Raw genomic sequence first — 21,864 nt, 5'->3', positions numbered from 1 at the left:
GAAAATGGCCTTACAGAGGGGCTCTGCGGGAGCCGGGAGAGCTGTCTGGACTAGAGGGGCCGCAAATGCCCTTCCAGCCCGGGGAGTCTTGGCCCTTCCCGGGCATGCCACATGCTCATGGACACGCACGCACTCGCTCCTGCCCAGCCTCGTCTTCGCACTCCAGTCTGGGCATGACCCCATACCGCTGCTGGTGCTTCCCACAGAGCCTCACACATTAGCCTGTGGGGCACCGGGTGCCAGTCTGCCTCTCCCTTCCTCCTGCAGGTTCAGCTTTCAGGAGTACATCAAGATTGACCAGCCTGAGAAGCAGGGGCCGGAGCAGCCAGGTACAGAGTGATAGCTGAGGCTTCCAAGTCAGGCTGGGAGGGATGAACACGGTCTGTTTCTGGAGGAAGTTCAGACCATGCCAGCCCTGCCCCCGAGGAGCTTAAAATCAGAACGACACAGCCCCTCCCCCTATACCCAAAGGAGTAGAGAGTGGTACTCCTTCGTTTTCTGTCCCAGGCACATGTGGAAAGTGACACTGTTTCTAACAGCTGGAGGAGAGTTAGAGCCCCAGAGGAGATTTCTTGGACTGCTGGAGGGATCCCTCTCCCTGGCACGTCACTGGGGAAGTTCTGCTGTAGAGAAGCACTGTCGTCCTGTGGCCTTTCTTCTTGAGGGATTAGGGCATGCCAGGGGCCATTTGTCGGGTCCTGTGTGTGCCGGGCACCTGCTAGGCACTTTGGATGTTTTATATCACTCCATCTTCCCAACAGCCTTATGGAAGATACATGATTAGTCCCTTTATGCAGAGGAAGAAACTGGGGCTAGTTGAGGTTGGTAACTTGCCCGAGGTCTCGCAGTAAGCAAGTGGCAGAGCCCAGGTACAGTCCCCATCTGACGCTCGCTTGTGTGTCATTCATAGGATCAACTGCTGTCTTGTATATCTTGCTTGGGAAAGGTTAGAAACTCTGATGTGAGGAATGGTTGTTGTTTATTAACAACAGGTTTTGAGGAAAGCCTTCTAGAAGAATCCCAGTATGGAGAAGCGGCAGAGGAGACCGTTGCCTCCAATGTTCAGAACACCAGGATGACAGAGGGAAGACAAGTGCCTACCTTCCCCCCTGGGCAGGGTGTCACTGACTACCGCCTCCGGAAGCTCCTGGCTCAGCCCCAGGAGCGTCTGCTGGCATCCTTTTCCAAGGAGAACTCCACAGCTCCCTTCCCTGGGAGGACCAACGATGTCCCAGTCCAGCAACCAAAGAAGAGGGAGCGAAGACCCAGCCCTGAGCCCAGCCAAGATCCACCTCACTCTGAGAAGTGGCCCCCAGGGCATCTGGCAGGGAAACTGCCTCCCATCAGGGGGCCCAGGCCCACTGGTGACAGTCCCAGGAAGACTCTAGGGCAGTCCCAGTGGCTGAATCAAGTTGAGACATACATCGCAGAGCAGAGAAGGGGAGACAGGATGGAGCCCCCAGCCCCCAGGAGGGGTTGGCATGGCGAGGAAGACGTCGTGGTAGCTGCAGGCCAGGAAGGACAGGTGGAGGGAGAAGAAGAGGGGGAGGAAGAGGAAGAGGAAGAGGATATGAGTGAGGTGTTCGAATATGTGCCCATGTTTGACCCAGTGGTAAACTGGGACCAGACCTTCAGTGCTCGGAACCTTGACTTCCAAGCCCTGCGGACCGACTGGATCGATCTGAACTGTAACACGTCTGGCAACCTGTTGCTTCCAGAGCAGGAGGCTCTCGAGGTCACGCGGGTCTTCCTGAGGAAGCTCAGCCAGAGGAGCCGGGGGTAAGGTAAAGGGCTCTTCTGGGACCGGGGCTGGGGCATGGCGGCCAGCTGGCCTGGGGGCAGGAACCTGGAGGCTGTCGCCCATTCCCCTGCTGCAGGCTCCCCGGACAATCACGCACTTGGGACCCCCTGGTCCTGAGAATGAGGTCTACCTGTCAGGTCTTTGTCCACCCTCGGGCAAGGATCTGACATCCCTTGGTACCTGGCCTAGGATGTGTGTTGAGTGCTGGGAAGGCTGGGTAGATGGGGTCCTCTTCGTCAGGGAGGGAGCTAGTCATAAAGGGATAGAACAGGCAAAACAGACTCAGAGAGACAGGACCTCAGGTGTGGGCTAGAAGGGCGAGGGCAGAAAGCAGGGCCTGTCTTCTTTGTTTTTGCATTCATTCATTTAACCAATCAACATTCTTATAAGTGAGATACAATTCACATAACACTTAATGCACCATTTTAGAGTGTAAGTTTCAGAGTGTACAATTTGGTGGGTTCTAGGCATATTCATAACGTTGTGCAACCATCATCACTCTCTGATTCCAGAACGTTTTCATCACTTTTAAAAGGACCCCTGTACCTCTTAGCATTACTTCCATTTCTCCCTCCTCTTGGTCCCTAGCAACCACTACCTGACTTTCTCCCGCTATAGATTGACCTATAATAATTTCATGTAAATGGAGTTACATTTCATGTAAATGTAATATGTGGCCTTTTGTGTCTGGCTTCTTTCACTTTGCAAGACATTTTCAAGGCTTCTCCATGTTGTAGACTGGATTGAGTGCTTCATTCCTTTGTACTGCTGCAGAATATTCCATTGTGTGGCTGTTCCACATAGTGTTGCTTGACATTTGGGTGGCTCACTTTGGGGCTATTATGAATACAATGCTGCTATGAACAGTTGTGTACACTTTTTTTTTGCATGAACATGTTTCAGTTCTCTTGGGGATATACCTAGGATTAGCATTGCTGAGTCATATGGTAACTATGTTTAACATTTTGAGAAACTGCCAATCTCTTTTCCAAATGAGCTGCATCATTCTGTATCCCCATCAGTGGTGTCATTTCTCGACATCTCTGTCAACGCTTGTTATTTTCCTTTCTTGAAAATAGCCATCCTAATGGGTGCGAAATGGTATCATGTGGTGGCTTTGATTTGCATTTCCCTAGTGATTAATGATACTGAGCTAACCAATCAACATTTCTCTAATAACCCATCGTGTGTTATGGACTGTGAGTGAACAGTATTTTATTAATGAGGGTCAGTTTCTGAGGGAAACACATTCACCTTATACGCTTAGGATCTTAGAGCTATAACAGACTTTAGAGATCATCCCAGGTCAGTAGGTGCATTTTTAAAGATGGAGGCAGTGAACACTACAAATTAAACGTCTGGTGGAATCATCTTATTTATTTATTTATTATTATTTTTTTAAGTAAGCTCTGCACCCAGCGTGGGGCTTTGAACTCACAACCCTGAGATCAAGAGTCACACACTCTACTGACTGAGCCAGCCAGGCGCCCCTGGTGTCAGCATCTTAGCCAATGGCAACACTAGGACAAAACCAGGGTCTCCTGACCACTGGCCTCACAGGCTTCTACATACCATGTTACCCCCCACAGTGGGGGAAGGAGTTACTCAAGCTGCCCGCCCTTTCTGCCACAGAAAGTACCAGCTACAGCGCATCGTGAATGTGGAGAAGCGCCAGGACCAGCTACGCGGGGGTCGCTACCTCCTGGAGCTTGAGCTGCTGGAACAAGGCCAGCGCCCAGTGCGACTCTCCGAGTATGTGTCTACACGAGGCTGGCAGGGCATCGATCCAGCTGGTGGGGAAGAGGTCGAGGCCCGGAACCTGCAGGGCCTGGTTTGGGGCTCACACAACCGCCGGAGACATGTCTTGAATGTCCGGGCCCCAGAGCCCAAACTGTGTTGGCCCCAGGGCTTCTCCTGGAATCACCGAGCCGTGGTCCACTTCGTTGTGCCTGGTGAGCCTCAAGCTGAGCCCGGCCGTTATCAGCAGAGTGGGGATCCTGAAAGTCACCATGAGCACCTAGGTCTCCGCTCACTGATGTGATCTCGTGAGAACCGTGGGAGGGGCCACTCGACAGTCGAGGACCTGAGGTCACACGGCTGAGTGTCGTGGTCGGCAAAGATGCCGACTTGTAGGCCAGGTGCTCCCTGTTGTGCCAGGTGTCAGGGTGGGGGGGCGGGGCGAGCGTGGCCCCGTTGTGCAGGGGTGTCAGCTGCTCTGGGAAAGAAGACATAGGGTGGCTTAGCTGGTTTCTGTAGTGGGAAAGGGGAGCACAGAACAGACGTGTGGAACCGTGGGCTGGGACAGGAGAGCAAGGGTGCTGCTAGGATGGGCGGATAACAGGGTTTGAGTGTGAAAGCAAGGTCGGTTACTACGAGAGAGCTGAGGACGAGTCCTGGTCCCAGGCCTTCCCTGGGGGCCCTGCCTGGAGGCTCCGTGGGCGGCAGGGTGCAGAGACCCCTGTCGCCGGTCAGCTGTCCCTCTGCCTTCCGCCTCTCTGCTGCACTGCTGGTGGGTCCGCGGTGGCAGAGGCCCGCTGGGGCCCCGACTCGTGCCGGAGCTGGCACTGGGCTGCCTTTCTCGGCATTACCACTTCTCTCTCCCCACTGCCATCCGCGGTAGTAAAGAACCAGGCGCGCTGGGTGCAGCAGTTTATCAGAGACATGGAAAGGCTGTTCCAGGCCACCGGTGACCCACACTTCAATATCATCGTCACTGACTACAGCAGCGAGGACATGGACGTCGAGATGGCCCTAAAGAGGTCCAAGCTGCGGAGGTGAGGAGGCTCCCCGGCCGGAGCCCAGCCTGTGCCACCTGCTTTCTAGAGTCCGAGGACAGCTGGGTGCCGGGCAGAGCCCGAAGTCACAGCTGGCTTTCCTGATTCCCGGGGTCTGGCTTTCTCCAGACAGCTCACCTGCCCACGATCCCACACTAGGAGCACACATCACCTTCCCCCGGGCCCACCGGCGTCCTCCACGGACCACTGCTGCCGAGCCCTCATACCCTGCCCTTCTCTCCTCTCCTCTCCCTGCAGCTACCAGTACATGAAGCTGAGTGGAAACTTCGAGCGCTCGGCTGGGCTTCAGGCTGGCATAGACCTGGTGAAGGTAATAGCTTGGGAGGGGCTTGGCAGACATGGTTACAGACTGGTTAAGAGGTGGGGACATCCGGGATGTGTGAGGTGTTCAGCTCCTCGGGGAGGAAGGAGTGAGGACGTGGGAGGTCCTCTCTGCTCTGCTGCAGGGCAGGTGCCAGGGTGGGACTGAAAAAATGACAGCGGGGCATTTGTCCAGAGGCCTTGCAGCCCATAAAGGGTGCAGGGGAGGGGTCAGAATTCATTCTCTGACTCTGAGAATTGTGCTCGGTGGCCAGTACTGTGGAAATCTGCCCAACAGTTTGTTTTGTGGGAGTTTGTCCATCACTCGAGTGGGAAGGAGCCTGAGGATTGTCCTTGGGAGTGGCCTGACCCCCGAGCCCTGGTCTGTGGGGTCTGCTGACCCTCCCCCATCCGTCCTCAGGACCCGCACAGCATCATCTTCCTCTGTGACCTCCACATCCACTTCCCAGCTGGAGTCATCGACACCATCCGGAAGCACTGTGTGGAGGGCAAGATGGCCTTCGCCCCCATGGTGATGAGGCTGCATTGCGGGGCCACCCCCCAGTGGCCTGAGGGTGAGCCCTGCCTTGGGCTGGGGTGGGGTTCTTGGTTCTTCATCCCAGAGCTGGAAACAGCCATGTCCACTGTGGCAGCCCTCTCCCTCCCCCTCTGGCTCCTTCTGCCCACCTGGACGGCCCACCAGGGAGGTGCCTGAGGGCTGTGCCCACGGCCACAGCAGCAGCAGCGATGAACATTTCCTCCAAGCTTCCCTTCATTCAGTCACCAGATATTTACTGGGTGCCAGGTTCTGTGCCCTATGCAGATAGAAAAATGGAGACGGGTCCCCTGCCTCTGGAGAGGGAAACAGACCAGGAAAGCACACTCAGCTGTGTCTCCAGTGGCTGTTGTTGTCAGATGCTGTTGTAGGGCCTGTAGTCACCCCTTGGTGGGACTGCAGCTTCCACTGGACCCTGAACCGGAGTGTGGGGGGGCTTTCCCCCAGAACAGGCAGGGACTTGTTCACATGAGATAGTTTTCAGCGTCAGGCACCCCGTCCTCTGTCTTTCAGAGAAGGTTCTGGGGATGCAGCCAGCAGGCTTCATTGCTTCCTCCTGGCCCCTGGCTCATCTCACGGGGGGCTTCTTGTCTGGCCACAGGCTACTGGGAGGTGAATGGGTTTGGACTGCTCGGCATCTACAAGTCAGACCTGGACAGAATCGGGGGCATGAACACCAAGGAGTTCCGAGATCGCTGGGGCGGGGAAGACTGGGAGCTGCTGGACAGGTGACTGGGGGACGAGGGCACGTGAGAGGGGCTATGGGGAGAGAACAGGGCTAGAGCGGCCGAGGCCGGGCATACGGGGCTGCAGGTTCCTGACCACCGGACTCAGAGGAAGCCTTGCCTCTTACCAGGGGTCATACTCCTCGCCTGGCCGAGACCAGTTTCTGCGTCTACTAGAAGGGGGATGATACTGGCTGCACCTATGTCGGAGGGTTGGTGTGGAGATTAAACTGCACGGTGACCTGTGAGAGTAAAGCTCAAGCCGTTGAACTGTGGAGTGTAAACGCTGATGCTCCCAGCCCAGTGCCGTGGGAGTGCACGGACACAGCTGCGTTCTCCTGCATCGTGCAGGACGAACGCCCTCCTCCCGTGCACTGCTGCCCGGCGGGGAAGCTGAGGCCAGGGGAATGGACAAGAGAGACAGGCAAAGGGTCAGGAAAGACTTGGGGGCCAGCAAAAGAGACAGTGTGGATCATTAAAGGGCAGAAAGATATCCAGGAGGTCCTGGGGCCCTGGAAGCCCGGGAGAAGGGAGGTCCAGGGAGCAGGAAATAGTCCCTGGGAAGAAGGAGAAAGGAGAACACAGGACAGGCCACAGACTTGGCAAGCGGACGGAAGAGGGTGTTGAGGCAGGAGCAGGCGGGCTGGGACCCCGTTGCAGGGCGGTGAGGGAGCAGAAGCTGTGTTAGCATGAGATTCCTCTTTCAAGAAATTTGCTTTTTAAAAGAAAAGAAGTTTGCTGCCATGAGGAGCGCCTGGCTGGCTCCGTTGAGAGAGCATGCAGCTTTTGATCTCAGGGTCGTGAGTTCAAGCCCCACGTTGGGGGTAGAGGTTTTTTAATAAGTAAAAGTTATAGAAGAAAGAGGGAAATTTGTTGCCAAGAGAAAGGAAGGGAAAGAGGACGATACCTTGAGATTTGGGTTGAGGGGGAGGGGGCGGAGGAGAGAAAGGGAGAGAGACATCAAAGGAAGAAAGGACAGGGTCGACTGCATATCATTCTCCTCTCCCCAAAGACTGGCAGACTGAGACTCTGAATGGTGACGTGCTTCACACGGTGTGGGGCTGGGGTTCAAATCCAGGCTGGCTGGCTCCGAAACCCATGCTCTGTGTGCTGCAGCCTCCTCCCGTGCCCCGTGGGGAGTAAACAGAGGAAGACAGGGACAGGGGGTGACGTAGACGCGGGCGGTGGGGTCCTCGGGGGCCTGGGCCTCTCCCCAGTTGCCTCTCGTGCTTCTGTTGCTCACCCTGCCCCTCCCCATTCAGGATCCTCCAAGCGGGCCTGGAAGTGGAACGTCTCTCCCTCAGGAATTTCTTCCATCACTTCCATTCCAAGCGAGGCATGTGGAATCGTCGCCAGATGAAGATGCCGTGATCCCGAGGGGCGGCCCGCTGGACTGACTGCTTCCTGCTCCTTGACCTGTGCTCGCTCCCCGGTGCCCCTGCTCACCATTGAGGAGGAGGGGGGAGGGGGGCAGAAGCCATGGCGGGGTCCTGAGAGGCCATCACTCCACCAGAGCTGTCACCTCACGCAGATAGCTGCCGAGGCCCCTCTCTCTACCCTTGGGGCCCCTGAAGGGAGGACCTTGGGAGAGGGACCAGAAGGGGCCATTGACTCAGTTGACGGAGATGGACCGGCTCCTGGGAAAGGCGGCACAGTTCAGTCAAGGAAGGAAAGACCTGTTTGAGCGCTACTGACCCATCCGTGAGGTGCATTCCGGCACCCCCAGGCCCCTCCCGGGGAGTAGTGACCATGACCAGGAAGCTCTTCTCCTGGACGTATTTTATTGGGGTTTCTATTTTTGTAACAGAAAACCAGAACTGTACTTGTCCAGAGCCAGCCTGGACTATGAGAGAGGGATGGAGTCATGCATTTAGGGCATGTCCCCACTTGCATACTTCAGACCCACTCCTGTGCAGCGCCACGTGCCCCTCAGTCCTTGACCCGGCAGCTGATTTATAACCAGAGGAGCTGGCCCAGCACGGATCCGTTCTCAGCTCTGCCCCCGGCTCGTGCCTTCCAGAGACACGCACATCTCTCCCAGGGAGCCGCTGAACAGCTGGCCACCAATTTAGGGCATTAACCTCACCCTGCCGGCGGCACTAACCCAGCCCGACTGGAAGCACAGACTGGCGTCATCTTCACGATGCGCGGCGGGGTTGGGAGGCAGCTGGTGGGCAGTGGGCTCGTCACTCCCCTGTGTCCGGCATAAAGGCGGCGCTGGACGGGAGCCGTGGGGAAGGAGGGAGAGCAGCCCCGGCTTGGCCCGGCCCGCCTGTAGCCTAAAGCCTTGGGGAGGATAGGAAGCAGAGAGCAAAGAGGATAGAGATACAACAAGGCTGTGGGCTTAGATGGGAAGAGGGGGTGGGCGTCCAGCCGGAAGGGAGGAAAGGGAAGTGGAAAACTCGAGTCCCCACAGTCCTGCTCGCCCACGGACTTGACCTCCTGCGGGGAGCTCCCCAGCCCTGGCCTGCCCAAAAGAAGAGGAAGGAGTGTGGACAAGACGGAGGAACAGGGACCACGGTGGGAAGGGGCAGGTCCACGGTTTTGGGGAGGTAAGGGCAGCATCCTGAGATCTCTTCTGCAATTGGAGGGGAGTGGAGCCAGGAGGAACTGAAAAGAGTCATTTCAGGGAAGATAGCTTTTGGCCTTTGTAGTCTCTGGCGCCCTTCCTGACACCTGACGATCACACAATCTTGCACTAAAAATCCCCAGGTGCCTTTGGGGCTGGGGATTTTTCTGCCGCCGCTGCTGAATTGACCAATGGTGCATTGGACGCTGGCTCTGGCACTCCAGTGTCTGTTGAAGGAGGGGAGCACGGGCTCCCTGCTGGGAGGAGGCGCTGGTGGGGGTGCGGCAGGGCGAGGAGGCCCGTCCGCGGAGCCCAGGCTCCGTGCTGTGAGAGAGTCCAAGTCACAGCACTTGGAGTTCCAGCGTCTACCGGTGGGCCCTGCATTCACCAAGAGCACACGCTTGGCATTTAGGAGAATGGAGCCCGTTGAGAACCTTCTGGAGGTTGAAGAGAATCCCTGCTCCCCTCTAAGAAATCAGGAAGGACAAAGACTTTCCAATTAATGGGCCGTGGCTTCTGAATGCCATACCTGCCCCTTGGGCCCAGGCTTTTCACGTGGCCCTTGCTCAGCCAGCCCTACTGCCTTTAGGAAAGTGCTGTAGGGAATAGGTGAGAGCGACAGTTGGCTGGCTGGGGTGCCTGCTTGCTCTCTGGGGCCGCTGTCACCCTTGGGCATGGCACTGGTAGGCCTGAGCCAACCCAAACAGCTCTGCTCCCTCTGTTCTCTTAATGACAGGAGCCAGCCCAGCTTCCCCTGCCCTACTTACGGCCCCTCTGCCCCTGGCCAGTGCCTTTCCTTCGACGTTTGTTACCTCCACACCATCTGCCTTAAGGGGGAGGGCCTGGTACGGCCCCTACTCTGTAGGGAAATGTGTTGGGTGGGGGGAGGGGCTGGGGAGGAGGGAGGGCAATCATTAAATACAGCATCTTCTTAGAAAACAAAGTGGCTTGTGTGTTTTTCTCATCACCCATCAAGATGGGAGAGGGATGGGCTGAGGGCCTAGGGTTCACATCTCTGTCCCTCCGTTGTCAGGCCTCTGATGGGTGTGCCGAGGACCCTCCCACACCACCCTCCACCCTTTACCATTAGTTTGGTGCCTGCCCTGTGGGGAACTGCCGGAGGAGTTCCCGTCTGAGAGCAGGCTGGGCATTTTCTGCTCAGCAGGTTGGTGGAGATGGGTGGTTTCAGTGGAGAAGGGCTGATGGATGACGCCCTGGGAAGAAGGCCAGACGCGGGGCCAGGATGGTTTGGTGAGCAGTTGTAAAGTAGCAGACAATCTCAAAATCATTTCTGTTTGAGCTAGGGATGCCCGATGCCATGCTTTATGGGAACAAATTTATCTTCCTGGTTCTATTTGGCCAAGGCCAAGATCAAAATGAGTTTGTCTGCCTTCAGCACCCGCCTAAGGGGAGGTGCTAATTTGAAAGGATAGGTTTATGACAGGTTCTCAAAAAGGGTTGTGCACATACATGGATTGATCCAGAATTGTCTAATCTGCCATCCATGTAGCAGATGGTAATTAGCTCAGGGCAGGTGGGGCCAGGAAAGCCGACTCGGAGCAGGACCCAGAGGAGAGGAGTTGAGCGTTTTCCAGAACACAGCCGGAGAGGGTATCCAGAGACCAGCCCGGATGCATAAAGATTGACTCATAGTGGATTTGCAGACAACTTTATAGAGATTATTCCATTTTACAAAAAGGGAAAACTGAGGCCTGGAGCAGAGGGAATGGATAGGGTAGACGGAAGGAATGGGGTGGAGGAAGAAGTCCTGAAGCTGGGCAGGCCTGGCCTTAGGTAGACATGCCTTAGGTGCAGGAGACGCTACGAGAAAGAAAGGTCGGCAGCGCCCCAGTCTGAGCTCAGGACTCCAGACCAAGATGGGATTCACCGAGACCAGTAAAATAGCACGTCTTCGTTCAGATGCTCTGGGTAGGGAGCAAGGGCATCTCACTGTCCTTTTTGGAGCTCTCCCAGGGGCTATGGAAAGTGCCACCAGCCTAGCAGAGCGGGGAGGAAAGAGGCAGAAGCTGTTCCAGACCTGGGACCTGCAGGGGAAGCAGAGAAGAGACGGTGAGGAGGGCAGCCAGACCAGGGGTCCCCGGACATCGCTGTGCACACAATTCCCCGGGCAACCTTTTTCGAAGGCAGGTGCCCATTCAGGAGATCCGAAGTGGGGCAGAAAATTCCACGTTCCCCGCACCCTTTCAGGTGGTGGTGCTGCCGGTCGGCGGGCCGCGGTCTGAGTAGCAAGGACGGCTGCGCGGTGCCAGGACGGGATCCCCTGCTGCATCTTCCCTTTTGCCAGAGGGCAGAGCCAAGCGCTGGCCATGCTGCCTCCCACCCAACCCAGGAACCCCAGCTTGACTGCCGAGGAAGAGTCCCCCCCGTTAGCAGCAGGAGGGGCCTTTCTGGGCCCCAGTCCAGGCTCTTCTCCCAGCTCCTCTCCTTGCCGCAGATCTATCCTTTCCCTGTTGCCTGCACAGACCCTGCTCTTACCCCAAACCCCCAGCGCTGGGAGAAGGTCACTTGGAGCCCTTGGGCGCAGGGGCCTCCCTCCCTCCCTCACCTGGGTCCCAGGCTGTGTTCAGAGAGGATTCCTTGAAGTCCTGGCAGCCAGGAAGCCCGTCTTGTGAGCCCCAAAGGCTGTAATGAAGACGTTGATGACGACCGTGATGAAGACCAGGGTGGTGGCCGCGTTGTTGAGCTGGTTGAGCTGCCACTGCTTTCCTACCTCATTGAGGTTCAGCCGCGCTGTGGACGAGTGGGGGAGTGGGGGCGAAGGGTCGGGCTGGGGCCACAGCCCAGAACCTCCCTCGCAGCATCCGCTAGAGGTCAGAGAAAGTCTGGCACCTCAGAGACCCACATGGCAGAAAGCAAGGGCGGTGGCGGGCACTGGGCTGAGCCGCCTTCTCCCTCACTGACCGGTGCGCCGGCCATCCACACGGCACCTCAGGAAATCGGGATAGGGGCACTATACCGGGTCCTAGGAGTGGGGATGCGCACTCACACGGAAGGCCATAAGGACCTCGGCTACGAGTAAGTGAAGAGAGTCATCGCAGGTACTGCGGAGTGACCGCTGTGTGGGAGACCAGGAGGTAGGACAGGGAGCCTGCTCTCACTGTGTAGGAGGTGTTAGCTGAGCGTTTGTGCGGGCGGAGGGCTACCGCAGGGGGAGCGTAGGGTTGAGACGTTGGCGTCTGCAAAAGCAGGGCGTGCAGGGAGGCAGTCGGGGCTTTTCTTCCCCTCAGAGGGCACCGAGACCGACTCCAGGCCAGGGCTCCTCACCAATGACCACGAGGAGGATTCCGATGGCCACCTGCAGGAGCAGAGAGATGCTGATGAGGGTGACGAGGGTGGTGTAGTAATGGGAGGCCGGCCCCTGCTCCAGCACTGCTTTCAGCCGCGTGGCGTTGGACATGAAGAGGGCCACGTCCAGCATGCTCTCTGCCACGCTCTTCTTGGTGGCGTAATGGTTCAGGTTGATGGGCTGGCTCCTGGGGGTGGGGTCCCCAGGCTGTAACAGAGAAAACGCAGGCTGACCTAGGAGGCTCCCGAAAGGAAAGCAGTTGAAACTAGAAAGAGGAGAGAGGTTTTCAAGCTTTCCCTTAACTGGGTGGGAAACTGAGGGCCAGTAACACCCTTCTCTCTTTTGTGGCCTGAACGAATAGAGTTGGACTGGAAAGGCTTTAAGGACCTTTGAACTTTGAAATGATTTCAACATTCAAATCCGTTGTCATTTCTGTTTCCCTAGGGTCTCCCCACAGCCATCTGCAGAAGGAGGGGGCGGTGGGGCGGGGGAGCTCTCGGCTCTTCGTCAGAGGCACCAACCTCATTTCATTCTCTATTTCGCCAGAGTCAAGCCTGGCCTGGGCCTCTCTCCTCTCCTCTGAGAGGAAAGCATCTCAAAGACAACAGGAGGAGCTCTGAGGCTTGCGTGGCATGGGAAAGGCACCTCTTCTCTCCAAATCATGTGGCCGCAAGGCGGGGTGCACGGCTTAGCAAATGGGTCATGAGCTGTACTGGACCCCACTCATCCCTGTGGCCAAGGCCCCCGAGGCCGCAGCTGTGCTCGCCCGAACGCTGGTCTGGATGCGCGTGCGCGTGCGCACAGCAATGCGTGCTAGCAAAGAGCGCTTCGTTTCATTGGGGTTTTTTAAATTATTTTTTGGCCAGGATTTATTGACATGTAATTTACATTTGCTTGGATTTTGAAAGATAAAACAAAGCTTGTATTCTTAGGAAGTCACCAACTCCGAAAGACCGAGTGACGATACAGAGCGTATGGACTGGGCCTCTGGGTTGGGCCTGGAAATTCAGACCGGATGCTGGAGGCAATCAGCAGTCACTCAAGAGAACTTGGGTATGTCTTAGGGAGATTAATTTAGGAGTGGTGCTTGGGATGGATTGGCCTAGGAGGGCCCAGAAGCAAGGAGACCCATGGAAAGATTATGGTCTGATTAGGGGTCAGGGTGACAAGAACTGAACCAGAGCCAACGAGAAAGGAGAGGAAGGGGCAGCTTTGAAAGATGTCACAAGCCTGGAGGTAGGGAACCGGACCCCGCAGATGACCACAGAGGTTATCCTTTGAGTGAGTGGGGTGGATGGATGGATGGTTGGATGGTTGGATGGTCAGGTCTCAGAGGGTTCTGGAAGCTCCTTCTGGATGCTGAGCTGGCCTGGTTGGTTAGGGCCAGGGATGCCAAGGCCAGTGCCCCACGAAGTCCTCAAAACTACAGCCTGTGGTTCTAGCCCATTTGGTACAGGTTTGTCCTGGGTACAAAGGACACTTATTAAGTGAGAGAGTCTATGGGGCAGCCCCCTGGCCTCTCCACAGTTCAAAGTGCTCCTGACTGGGGAACAACTGTGAGCTACGGGCCATACCCACTCCTCTTCTCCGTATCCCACCCTCCAGTTTGTCCCGTAGCTACAAGCTTTGCATTCTGCTCCCTCCAAACCCGGCTCTCAGTTCAAGATCTGAGAAATTACTGCAAAAGCATCCAAGGAGACCCCCTCTTTTAAAATTTGCCTATATCAAGAAACAATAATTGCTGGAGAGGATGTGGAGAAAGGGGATCCCTCCTACACTGTTGGTGGGAAGGCAAGTTGGTACAGCCACTCTGGAAAACAGTGTGGAGGTCCCTTACAAAGTTAAAAATTGAGCTACCCTATGATCCAGCCATTGCACTACTGGGTATTTACCCAAGATACAGACGTAGTGAAGAGAAGGGCCATATGCACCCCAATGTTCATAGCAGCATTGTCCACAATAGCTAGATCGTGGAAGGAACCGAGATGCCCTTCAACAGATGACTGGATTAAGAAGTTGTGGTCCATATATACAATGGAATATTACTCAGCTATCAGAAAGAATGAGTTCTCAACATTTGCTGCAACATGGACGGGACTGGAGGAGATAATGCTAAGTGAAATAAGTCAATCAGAGAAAGATAATTATCATATGGTTTCTCTCATCTATGGAACATAAGAACTAGGAAGATCGGTAGGAGAAGAAAGGGATAAAGAAAGGGGGGTAATCAGAAGGGGGAATGAAGCATGAAAGACTATGGACTCTGAGAAACAAACTGAGGGCTTCAGAGGGGAGGGGGATGGGGGAATGGGATAGACCGGTGATGGGTAGTAAGGAGGGCACATACTGCATGGTGCACTGGGTGTTATACGCAACTAATGAATCATCGAACTTTACATCAAAAACCAGGGATGTACTGTAAGGTGACTAACATAACATAATAAAAAATATTATTATAATAAAAATAAATAAATAAAATTTGCCTATGAACAGTGAACAAAACCTTAAACCCAAACGCTAGTGTTGTGTCCTGAGCATTGCCCAAAAGTGTGTGAGGGGCTGGAGGATGGACAGGGTGGTTTACTTGGGGACACAAAGATCTTCCCAAGCTTTAACAAAAAATACTGCTATCTCTAAGTTTTAACAGAGCTACTGGGCTTCTGTCGTTGAACGGCTCTAAGAAAGCCATTGTTCCGCAGAGGCTGTATGAGTCACAGTGAGCAGAAGCCGGTGCAGGCCTAGCTCTTCCTCTCTAACCTAGGGCCTGCTTTCATTGGATCTGTGCTAATTCAGGGCGACTTTCTAGCCAAGGACGCTTTTTCAGTGTCTGGCTGGGTAGCGGTGGGAACACCTGCAGGGTGCCCCCACGAAGCCCCGGAAGGCTCCCGATCCCTGGGTGTCCACGTGGTGGCGTACGAGGTCCAAAGAAGTTACCGGGGCACCCCGGCTGTGCCGGCGCCAGGACCGTGTTTCTCCCCCGAGGAATCCGCGGACAGGACAGGACTGGCCCGAAATCCAGACCCCTCGGAGGCCCAGCACCGGGAGCCGGGCTCACCACTCTAGATGGGCCAACCCCAAACCCTCCGAACACGTGCGTCAACGGAGAGCTCAAGGAAAAACCAATACTGCCAGGGCCCGGGGTGGGGTGGGGTGGGGCGATAACAGAGACCGCCCCCCGCCCCGGGAGAGGGGCCTCCAGCCCACGCCCCAGCCTGGGGGGGTAGAGTTAGAGGGGAGATGCTTTGAGACTCCGCGAGAAGTTGAAGTTGCTTTGAAAGGGGTCCCCTTATGGTAACATCTTTAAAAAGCAGGACAAGGATTTTTTTAATCCCTCTTGGCCAGTTTAGGTGCAGAGGCAGAGGAATGGATGAAATGACCGGACGGCCCTCCCTTACAGCCTGAGGATTTAATTGGATGAACCCCTAAATCCTGCAGGATGCCACGTTTTTTACCCACAGCCCGGAGTCCAGGAGCAACCCCACGAAGGCTCAGGATTAAAGAGGAGGGTGGGGGTGGGGCAGGGCGGCCCCGCCGGTGCCCTAGGAGCTGGCCCTTTAAGGCCGGGCCCAGGCTGGCTGGGAACAAAGGCCCGGGAATGTGGGCTGGGCCGGCCTGCGGAGCCACCCGGCGTGAGTCATTTATATTTCAGGGGACTTGGGAATCACTGGCTCTCGCCTCCTGCCTCCTCTGGCCTTGGCCCTAGCCCTCTCCCAGGGCAGCCCCGGCCCCGGCTGCAGCCGGCAAGGCCAGTCTGCTGGGCCTCCCCGCCCCTCCCCTCCAGCCCACGTGCCCTCTCCCCGCACCCAGCTCCTGGCCCCTTTCGTCTGGCTCCTCAGAGCAGGGCCTGGGGGTTAGGACTCAGCCTTTGGGCCCAACTCGGCCTCTGGGCTTGGCACTTTGGGCCTCAGTTTCCCCATCTATGACAGAAGAGGGAAATCCCATCTCTGGAGCCGAGGAGGCTCTGGGGAGACAGAACTCATTCCGTCTTTGTTTCTCCCCAAAGGAAAGAGAACTCCCAGCTCTCCTCGTGTTTTTCTGCAGGCTGAGAGCTCTCAGTGTCTTTCAGGGACCCTCTCAGTATCTTCTGTCTTATTCCATCCCACCCCACTCCCCCCCCCCCCTTGTACTCGAGGCCAGCAGCAGGCCGAACCAGAGATTTCAGTCTCTGTTTAAAATGCGGGTGCCTGTGGGAAAGGCAGCCCATCAAAACCCGGCCAGCCCGTGACCCCTGAACACCAGAAGGAGAACTGCGGTTGGTAGGAAGCTGGAGCAGGGGTGGGCGTGGGGCCAGGTGGGAGCAGATCCAGAGTCCCACTCTGGAGCACCATGGAGGTTCTGGACCCCAAGAGGGCATGGGTTTGCTGATTGGGGTGGGATGGTGCAGGGGGCTTGGGGGACTCCCCAGATCCACTCCACAGGTTTGCCGGTTTGCCGGCCTCCTGGGCCTGTCCCAGCACAATCATTTCCTCTGTCTCTTCCTCGCTCTTCACTCTTGTTTCAGCTCGGACTTCCCCGGCACCCTGCTTGTCTTGCCAGGCCCCAGCTCCCAGGGCTGGTGTGGATTCCATCCCTGCAAGCCCCGGAATGCTCCATTGTTCTGCCAGACAATCATGTGTCCCTTCATCCTCGTTGACCTATACTTTTGTTTCTTTACAAAACTTGAGTTGGAGAGGAAAGGAATGCCTCTTTTAACGGAAAAGTAAACAAATGTTTACATTGTTAATTGACATTATGGTCAGTGGGAACTACAGGCTCCAAGAGATCCTTCTGTCCTTTCACAGAAACAGAATTTCAAGGGGGTAAGTAACCATCCTACCGCAAAGCCTGGAATGTTCAGGACCTGGAGCCTGAGGCAGGCAGGGAATGCCTTGCGGGGAAATAGCAGGCCAAGAGGTAGGGCCTTGTGGCAGCCAGGGGAGTATCACAGAGGGCACCCCGGCCTCGGGGTTCAAATCCGGGTCTGCTATGAGCTGGAGGTTTGAGCAAGCCGATCGCCGCCTCGGGGCTGCTTTTCTCATCTGTGAGAGGAGGAAGGTTAGAATACGTGATTTCTTGGGTCCCTCTGAACACAGTGATGTAGGAGCGGCGAAGCCCCCTGTCTGAGAGTCTCAGGGGTTGAGGACGTTCCCTGGAGAGAGGCAGAGGTCAGGCAGCTGTGGAGCAAGGCCCAGAGGCAGATCCAGTGAGTCACTTTGCCCCAGGCGGCTCTCGGGCATTGGTGACCCTGCAGTGACTCATTAGTGGCAGCCCTGAGAACAGCCACATGTGTGTGTGTCTCCCTGTGTGTCCGCTCATACTCGAGGCTACAGACAAAGAGGCCCAGAGGGGCCCTTGCCGGTTGGCCCTTCCGTTGGTCTCAAAATGACCGCCTATCCAGAAACCCAGGCCCCTTCTGGAAAGCAGATGGGGATGAGCCAGACCTTTGGAAGGCTGGTTTGGGAAAGGGCGGATCCCAACCCAGAAAGAATGATTTGCTCGAACGTTTGGATTGGGATGACCTACTATGCCAATTTGCTTTTAATTAGGTGCCCGAGATCCCTAATCCTGTCAGAATTAAGTTTGAAAGGGTGCCTAGGGTCTGTCTTACTGGACACAAACTCGGTTCCCTGGGGAATCCTAGTTGTTCCCACTCACAGAGTGCATACCTCGAGCCTGGCACAGGCTTAACTGTGGGACATGAGTCATCTTACTGAGTCCTCACAAGAACCCTGGGAAGTTGGTGAGGGCATGATCATTGGTAGTTGAAAAACTGGAGGCTCAGAGAGCCCAAGTAACTTGCAAAAGGTCACACAGCACAGTTTGTATTCCAGTTTTCTACGTGCCAGACCCTATAATGTTAATCCCTACTCCACCATCTCACAGAAACTGAAGGCATACTCCCTGCCTCCAGGGAGTTTAGGTTGGAAAGACAAAGATGTGGATTAAGAGGAAAGAAGACAATTTGTCCCCAAGGGTACGTATGCACACTTGCTAAAAGGAGGTAAAACACCCTTAGCAAATGAAACTTGCCTCTAGGCTTTCCTGAACCTACAGGGTCCCTGAGCCTCTGTACCATGTGGCAGAAAGGGCACTAATCTCAAAGTCAAAAGGCTTGGGTCAAACTGGCAAGAGGTGACCCAGGCAGGGGGGAAGGTAGGGTTGAAAGAGAGACTTATATCCATACCTTTTGGATTTTGAACCATTTGAATGTTTGAACTATCCAACAAATAATAATAATAAATTTAAGACAAAAACAGATATTCACCATAACAAGGCCAACGGTTAAAACAAAGTAGAAGCTTCTCCATCTGTGGAATGGGAGTAATGTCTGCCCTGTTTAGCACACAGGTGCTGTTTGAAAAGATCAGTGAGATGAAGTGGGTGAGTGGGCTTTGAAAACCGTGAAGTATTCAGATATGAGATGGGCGAGAAATCTCTCCCACTCAGGATTATACTTGCACCTGTGGGCCTAGAGGCATTTTAAATAATATGTTGTGACTCAGGGCCTGGCCCAGCCCAAATTTCGAAGGAAGGCATCACTCGTCTTCCCAGCCACCCCTATGGTCTTTGACATGCCTCCCTCTGCCCGCGCCCCAATCTCTGTCCTCACCCCAGCGAGCCTCACCTTCGAGCTGCCCCAGGCCCATCTGTCAGGGAAGGAAATTCTCAGACAAGCCCCCCTCCACTGGGTGTCTGGGGTCTCTGCTGGGACTCTGTGGGGCAGGCGCTCTCAGCTGGCCTCTGTCTACGCCTGTCTGTAGCCTGGTGCCCTGCTCCTTGTCCCACCCCCAGGAGGGCGCGGAGAGCTAACCCTTACGTATGGCCGCTCACTCGGCCCGTGCCAGGCACAGGGGTGCCCAGCGGTCCCGGGCCACACCAGATGACTCACCGCTCCCTGACACACCGCACCCTTCCCGGCCTGCTCCTGCTCGGCTCCAGGACGGAAGGCCTTTCTTTCCCATGCCCTCTCCACCCACCACGCATCCCCTCCCTTCTAGAACTTGTCCCGGGGCACGTCCTGCCCAGACCCTGGGCACAGGCTGCCGGGCTCTGTACTGGCCTAGGCTTTGTTTAGACTTCTCTAGATGGCTCCTCTGGCCACCTACGTCACTGTAGGGAGTTCGTCTTCGGGATACCTGGGTCCCCTCAGTGCCTCGCTCAGTGACTTGCCCGCATTCAGGCACAGTAAAGGATGATAACATTGAACTTTTTGTTTGAAAGAGTTTTGGTTTGGTTCGTTTTGTTTTTTCCGAAGAGGTAAAAAGAAAGGCTGGTTGAGGGTGGGATTTCACACACAATGACTTCTGGGCCAAGGGAGTTGTGTTTGGACAGGGAATCTGCCTTTAAAAGAAAAGCCCCTGATCCAGGGATAGCCCTGTCCCCCTGGCTGGTGTCCGGCCTCAGGGAGTGGATGACTCAGATTGGAAGCTGCCACTGATATTCAGGCCAAAACCTGCAAAGGCCCAGACCCCTGAGGCTTCGGTCTGGGGCCCGCGCTCTGACCCCGTGCCAAGAGCAGTGGATCTCACTCTTAAAAATCAACAGTCTCTAAACCACCTGGGGTAGGGTGTCTTTTGCATGCTATTCCGGTAATAATAATAATACCCAACTGACCCAGAAAGCTCCTCCAAGCCTTGGACACAGGCTTGCCGAGAAGCTCCAGCCCTTGGCCCAGGCTGCAGACCAGGGCTTTAGAGCCGGAACACTGGCCACGTGGGCGCACCGCCCCCGCCCCCGGCCGGGAAGGTCTGCAGTACCACTGTTGTCCACCAGGGGCCCCCCGTCCAGGAAATAGCTTGAAGAGCCCTGGTTAGCTCCACCTGCCAGGGGCCAGGAACCCAAGTGCTTTTGATCCCTCTGTGAGTTCAGGAGGTGCCAGGGTTGCCTTCTAGCAAAAGGGGGCTATATATAAAAGGAAGAGAGTGTGAGGGGAGGGACAGCAGGCAGAGGGGTTGTGATAGGAACTCCGTGGGGCCTGTTTGCTCTTTCTTAGGAAGCATTTTCCACCTCCTCTGGAAGAGGTCACCTTGTCAGGCTTTCAGCAAACAGTGTCATCTCAGTTAGGGTCCAAAGTTAATCATCGCTTTGCCACATAGAAATTTCCAAAGAATTTTTCTGCTCTCTCCCAATACCCTAAATGAGAGTACTTCCTGAATTAGCACTTTGCTCTGGGGCTTCCAGACCCATCTGGCATTTGCTCTAGGCCCCACTTTGACTTTGGGGTTCTCCGCAGCATTCCCCAGCCTTACCACCTCCCCATCTCCACTCACCGCAAGCCTCTTCATTGTTCAAGGGCCAACAAACTGAGCTAAAATGTGAACAATAATAATGATAATGCTGTATGCCAGACACAACCCTGGTGAAGGGGGTGCTAACAGTCCTGTTTTACAGGTGAAGTCACTGAGGCTCGACGAGATCATCTGCCCAGAGTCACCAGATACAACGGGATGGTCCTAGTGTCAAGATCCTAAACCGATAGTCTCTCTTCTATACGGGTGGGTCTTTCAGGGTGGTCCCTGGGGAAGCGGCGGCAGCAGCAGCAGCCCCTGGGAACTTGTGAGAAACGCAAATGCTCAGGGTCCAGCCCAGAGCTACTGAATCAGAAACGCGGGGGCGGAACCCAGGAATCTGTGTTTTCAAGGGATTCTCTGGCGTGCCCAGGTTGGAGGGCCATTGGTCTACGCCATGGTAACTGCCAAATTGCCACAGTTAACGCTTACTGTCTTCTAAGCTCAGTGCTGGACCCTTTCTGTCACTGAATTCTTTTAACAACACCTGTTTAACAGAGGAAAAAATCGAGACTTGAAACAATCCAGTCACGTTGCCCCAGCTCACCCAGCTGCTAAGTATTAGAGCTGGGACCTGAACCCGGGCAGGCTCTGGAGCCTGGGTGCTCACCCACGACACCACACGGTCCCTGGAAGCATTGGCCATGTAAAGCTCTCAAGAGCGGACACTAGTCTAAAGTATGTAGAGGTAACATATTTAGATCTCCCAGGGAGTAGTGAGTAAATCAAAATCTGTATTTCACCCCAGCAGCCGGCATACGCACAGCTCCCGTCTACACGGAGCCCACAGCAGCCCGGCAGCCACTCATCCGGTGCCGGTTTATAAGGGCCCCATACGTTTACCCTTAGGTTCTCTTTATGCCTTCACTCAGGAACATTTAGTGAGCCCTTCCTGATCTTGTAGAACCTTGGATTTTGTGGTGGAGCCTAAATCCAGACAGGAAGACTGAACGCAGGTAAGAGAACTTGGCTTTCAGAGCCATGAATCACCGAGCAGAACATCGACATTCCACACCACGGTGTGTATGAGTTTTTAAGGTCCCCACTAGATTACACATCTGTTTTTCAGATTTTTTTATTTATTTGAGAGAGAGAGAGTGCACAAGTGGGGGGAGCGGCAGAGGCAGAGGGAGAAGCAGACTCCCGGCTGAGCAGGACCCGGGATCGTGACCTGAGCCAAAGGCAGACGCTTAACTGACTGAGCCCCCCAGGCGCCCCTGCCCCACGAGATGATATGCTTCCCAGAGGTGAGGATGATTTCCTTGGGATTTCAGACAATTAGAATAAGAAGCAGTAAGAGCTGTGCCCACAATCTCTGGCGACAGTCCAGGTGAGGAGACCTCGTGAAGCAGATCCTATCTGACAGCGAGGTGGGAAAAGGGAAGGTGGCGTGTTTCCCACCCCACCCAGGCCAACCGGGAGAGCCTGCCAAGATTCCTACTCAGGTCGGTTCAACAAACATGTTTTCGGCCCCTATCATGTGCCAGGCATCTAGGACACCACAGAGATCCCTGCCTTCCCCGTATCCCTGTTCACCTAATCCC

The 21,864-nt window shown here is 55.3% G+C and overlaps 2 protein-coding genes across 2 annotated transcripts in view; one reads left to right on the top strand and one right to left on the bottom strand.

Moving 5' to 3' along the window:
- Window positions 1-9,592, top strand: part of B4GALNT3 (beta-1,4-N-acetyl-galactosaminyltransferase 3) — an 88,500-nt gene extending 78,908 nt beyond the window's left edge. Inside the window, exons 13-20 of the mRNA XM_040642020.1 lie at window positions 268-329; window positions 993-1,779; window positions 3,434-3,753; window positions 4,422-4,575; window positions 4,834-4,906; window positions 5,318-5,471; window positions 6,054-6,180; window positions 7,440-9,592. Of these exons, the coding sequence (XP_040497954.1) occupies window positions 268-329; window positions 993-1,779; window positions 3,434-3,753; window positions 4,422-4,575; window positions 4,834-4,906; window positions 5,318-5,471; window positions 6,054-6,180; window positions 7,440-7,548 (1,786 nt within the window). The 3' untranslated portion in view covers window positions 7,549-9,592. The remainder of the gene's footprint in view (window positions 1-267; window positions 330-992; window positions 1,780-3,433; window positions 3,754-4,421; window positions 4,576-4,833; window positions 4,907-5,317; window positions 5,472-6,053; window positions 6,181-7,439) is intronic.
- An 807-nt stretch (window positions 9,593-10,399) lies between these two features.
- NINJ2 (ninjurin 2) overlaps window positions 10,400-21,864 on the bottom strand; it is a 37,287-nt gene continuing 25,822 nt past the window's right edge. The window contains exons 3-5 of the mRNA XM_008704839.2: window positions 12,032-12,260; window positions 11,313-11,497; window positions 10,400-10,791 (exon numbers count right to left, since the gene is read on the bottom strand). Coding sequence (XP_008703061.1) covers window positions 11,331-11,497; window positions 12,032-12,260 — 396 coding nt within the window. The 3' untranslated portion in view covers window positions 10,400-10,791; window positions 11,313-11,330. The remainder of the gene's footprint in view (window positions 10,792-11,312; window positions 11,498-12,031; window positions 12,261-21,864) is intronic.

Source organism: Ursus maritimus, unplaced genomic scaffold (assembly GCF_017311325.1).
Source record: "Ursus maritimus isolate PB19 unplaced genomic scaffold, ASM1731132v1 scaffold_26, whole genome shotgun sequence".
Classification (NCBI taxonomy): domain Eukaryota; kingdom Metazoa; phylum Chordata; class Mammalia; order Carnivora; family Ursidae; genus Ursus; species Ursus maritimus.
The sequence above is the reverse complement of the archived record's forward strand: the minus strand, read 5'-3'. Positions and strand labels throughout refer to the sequence as shown.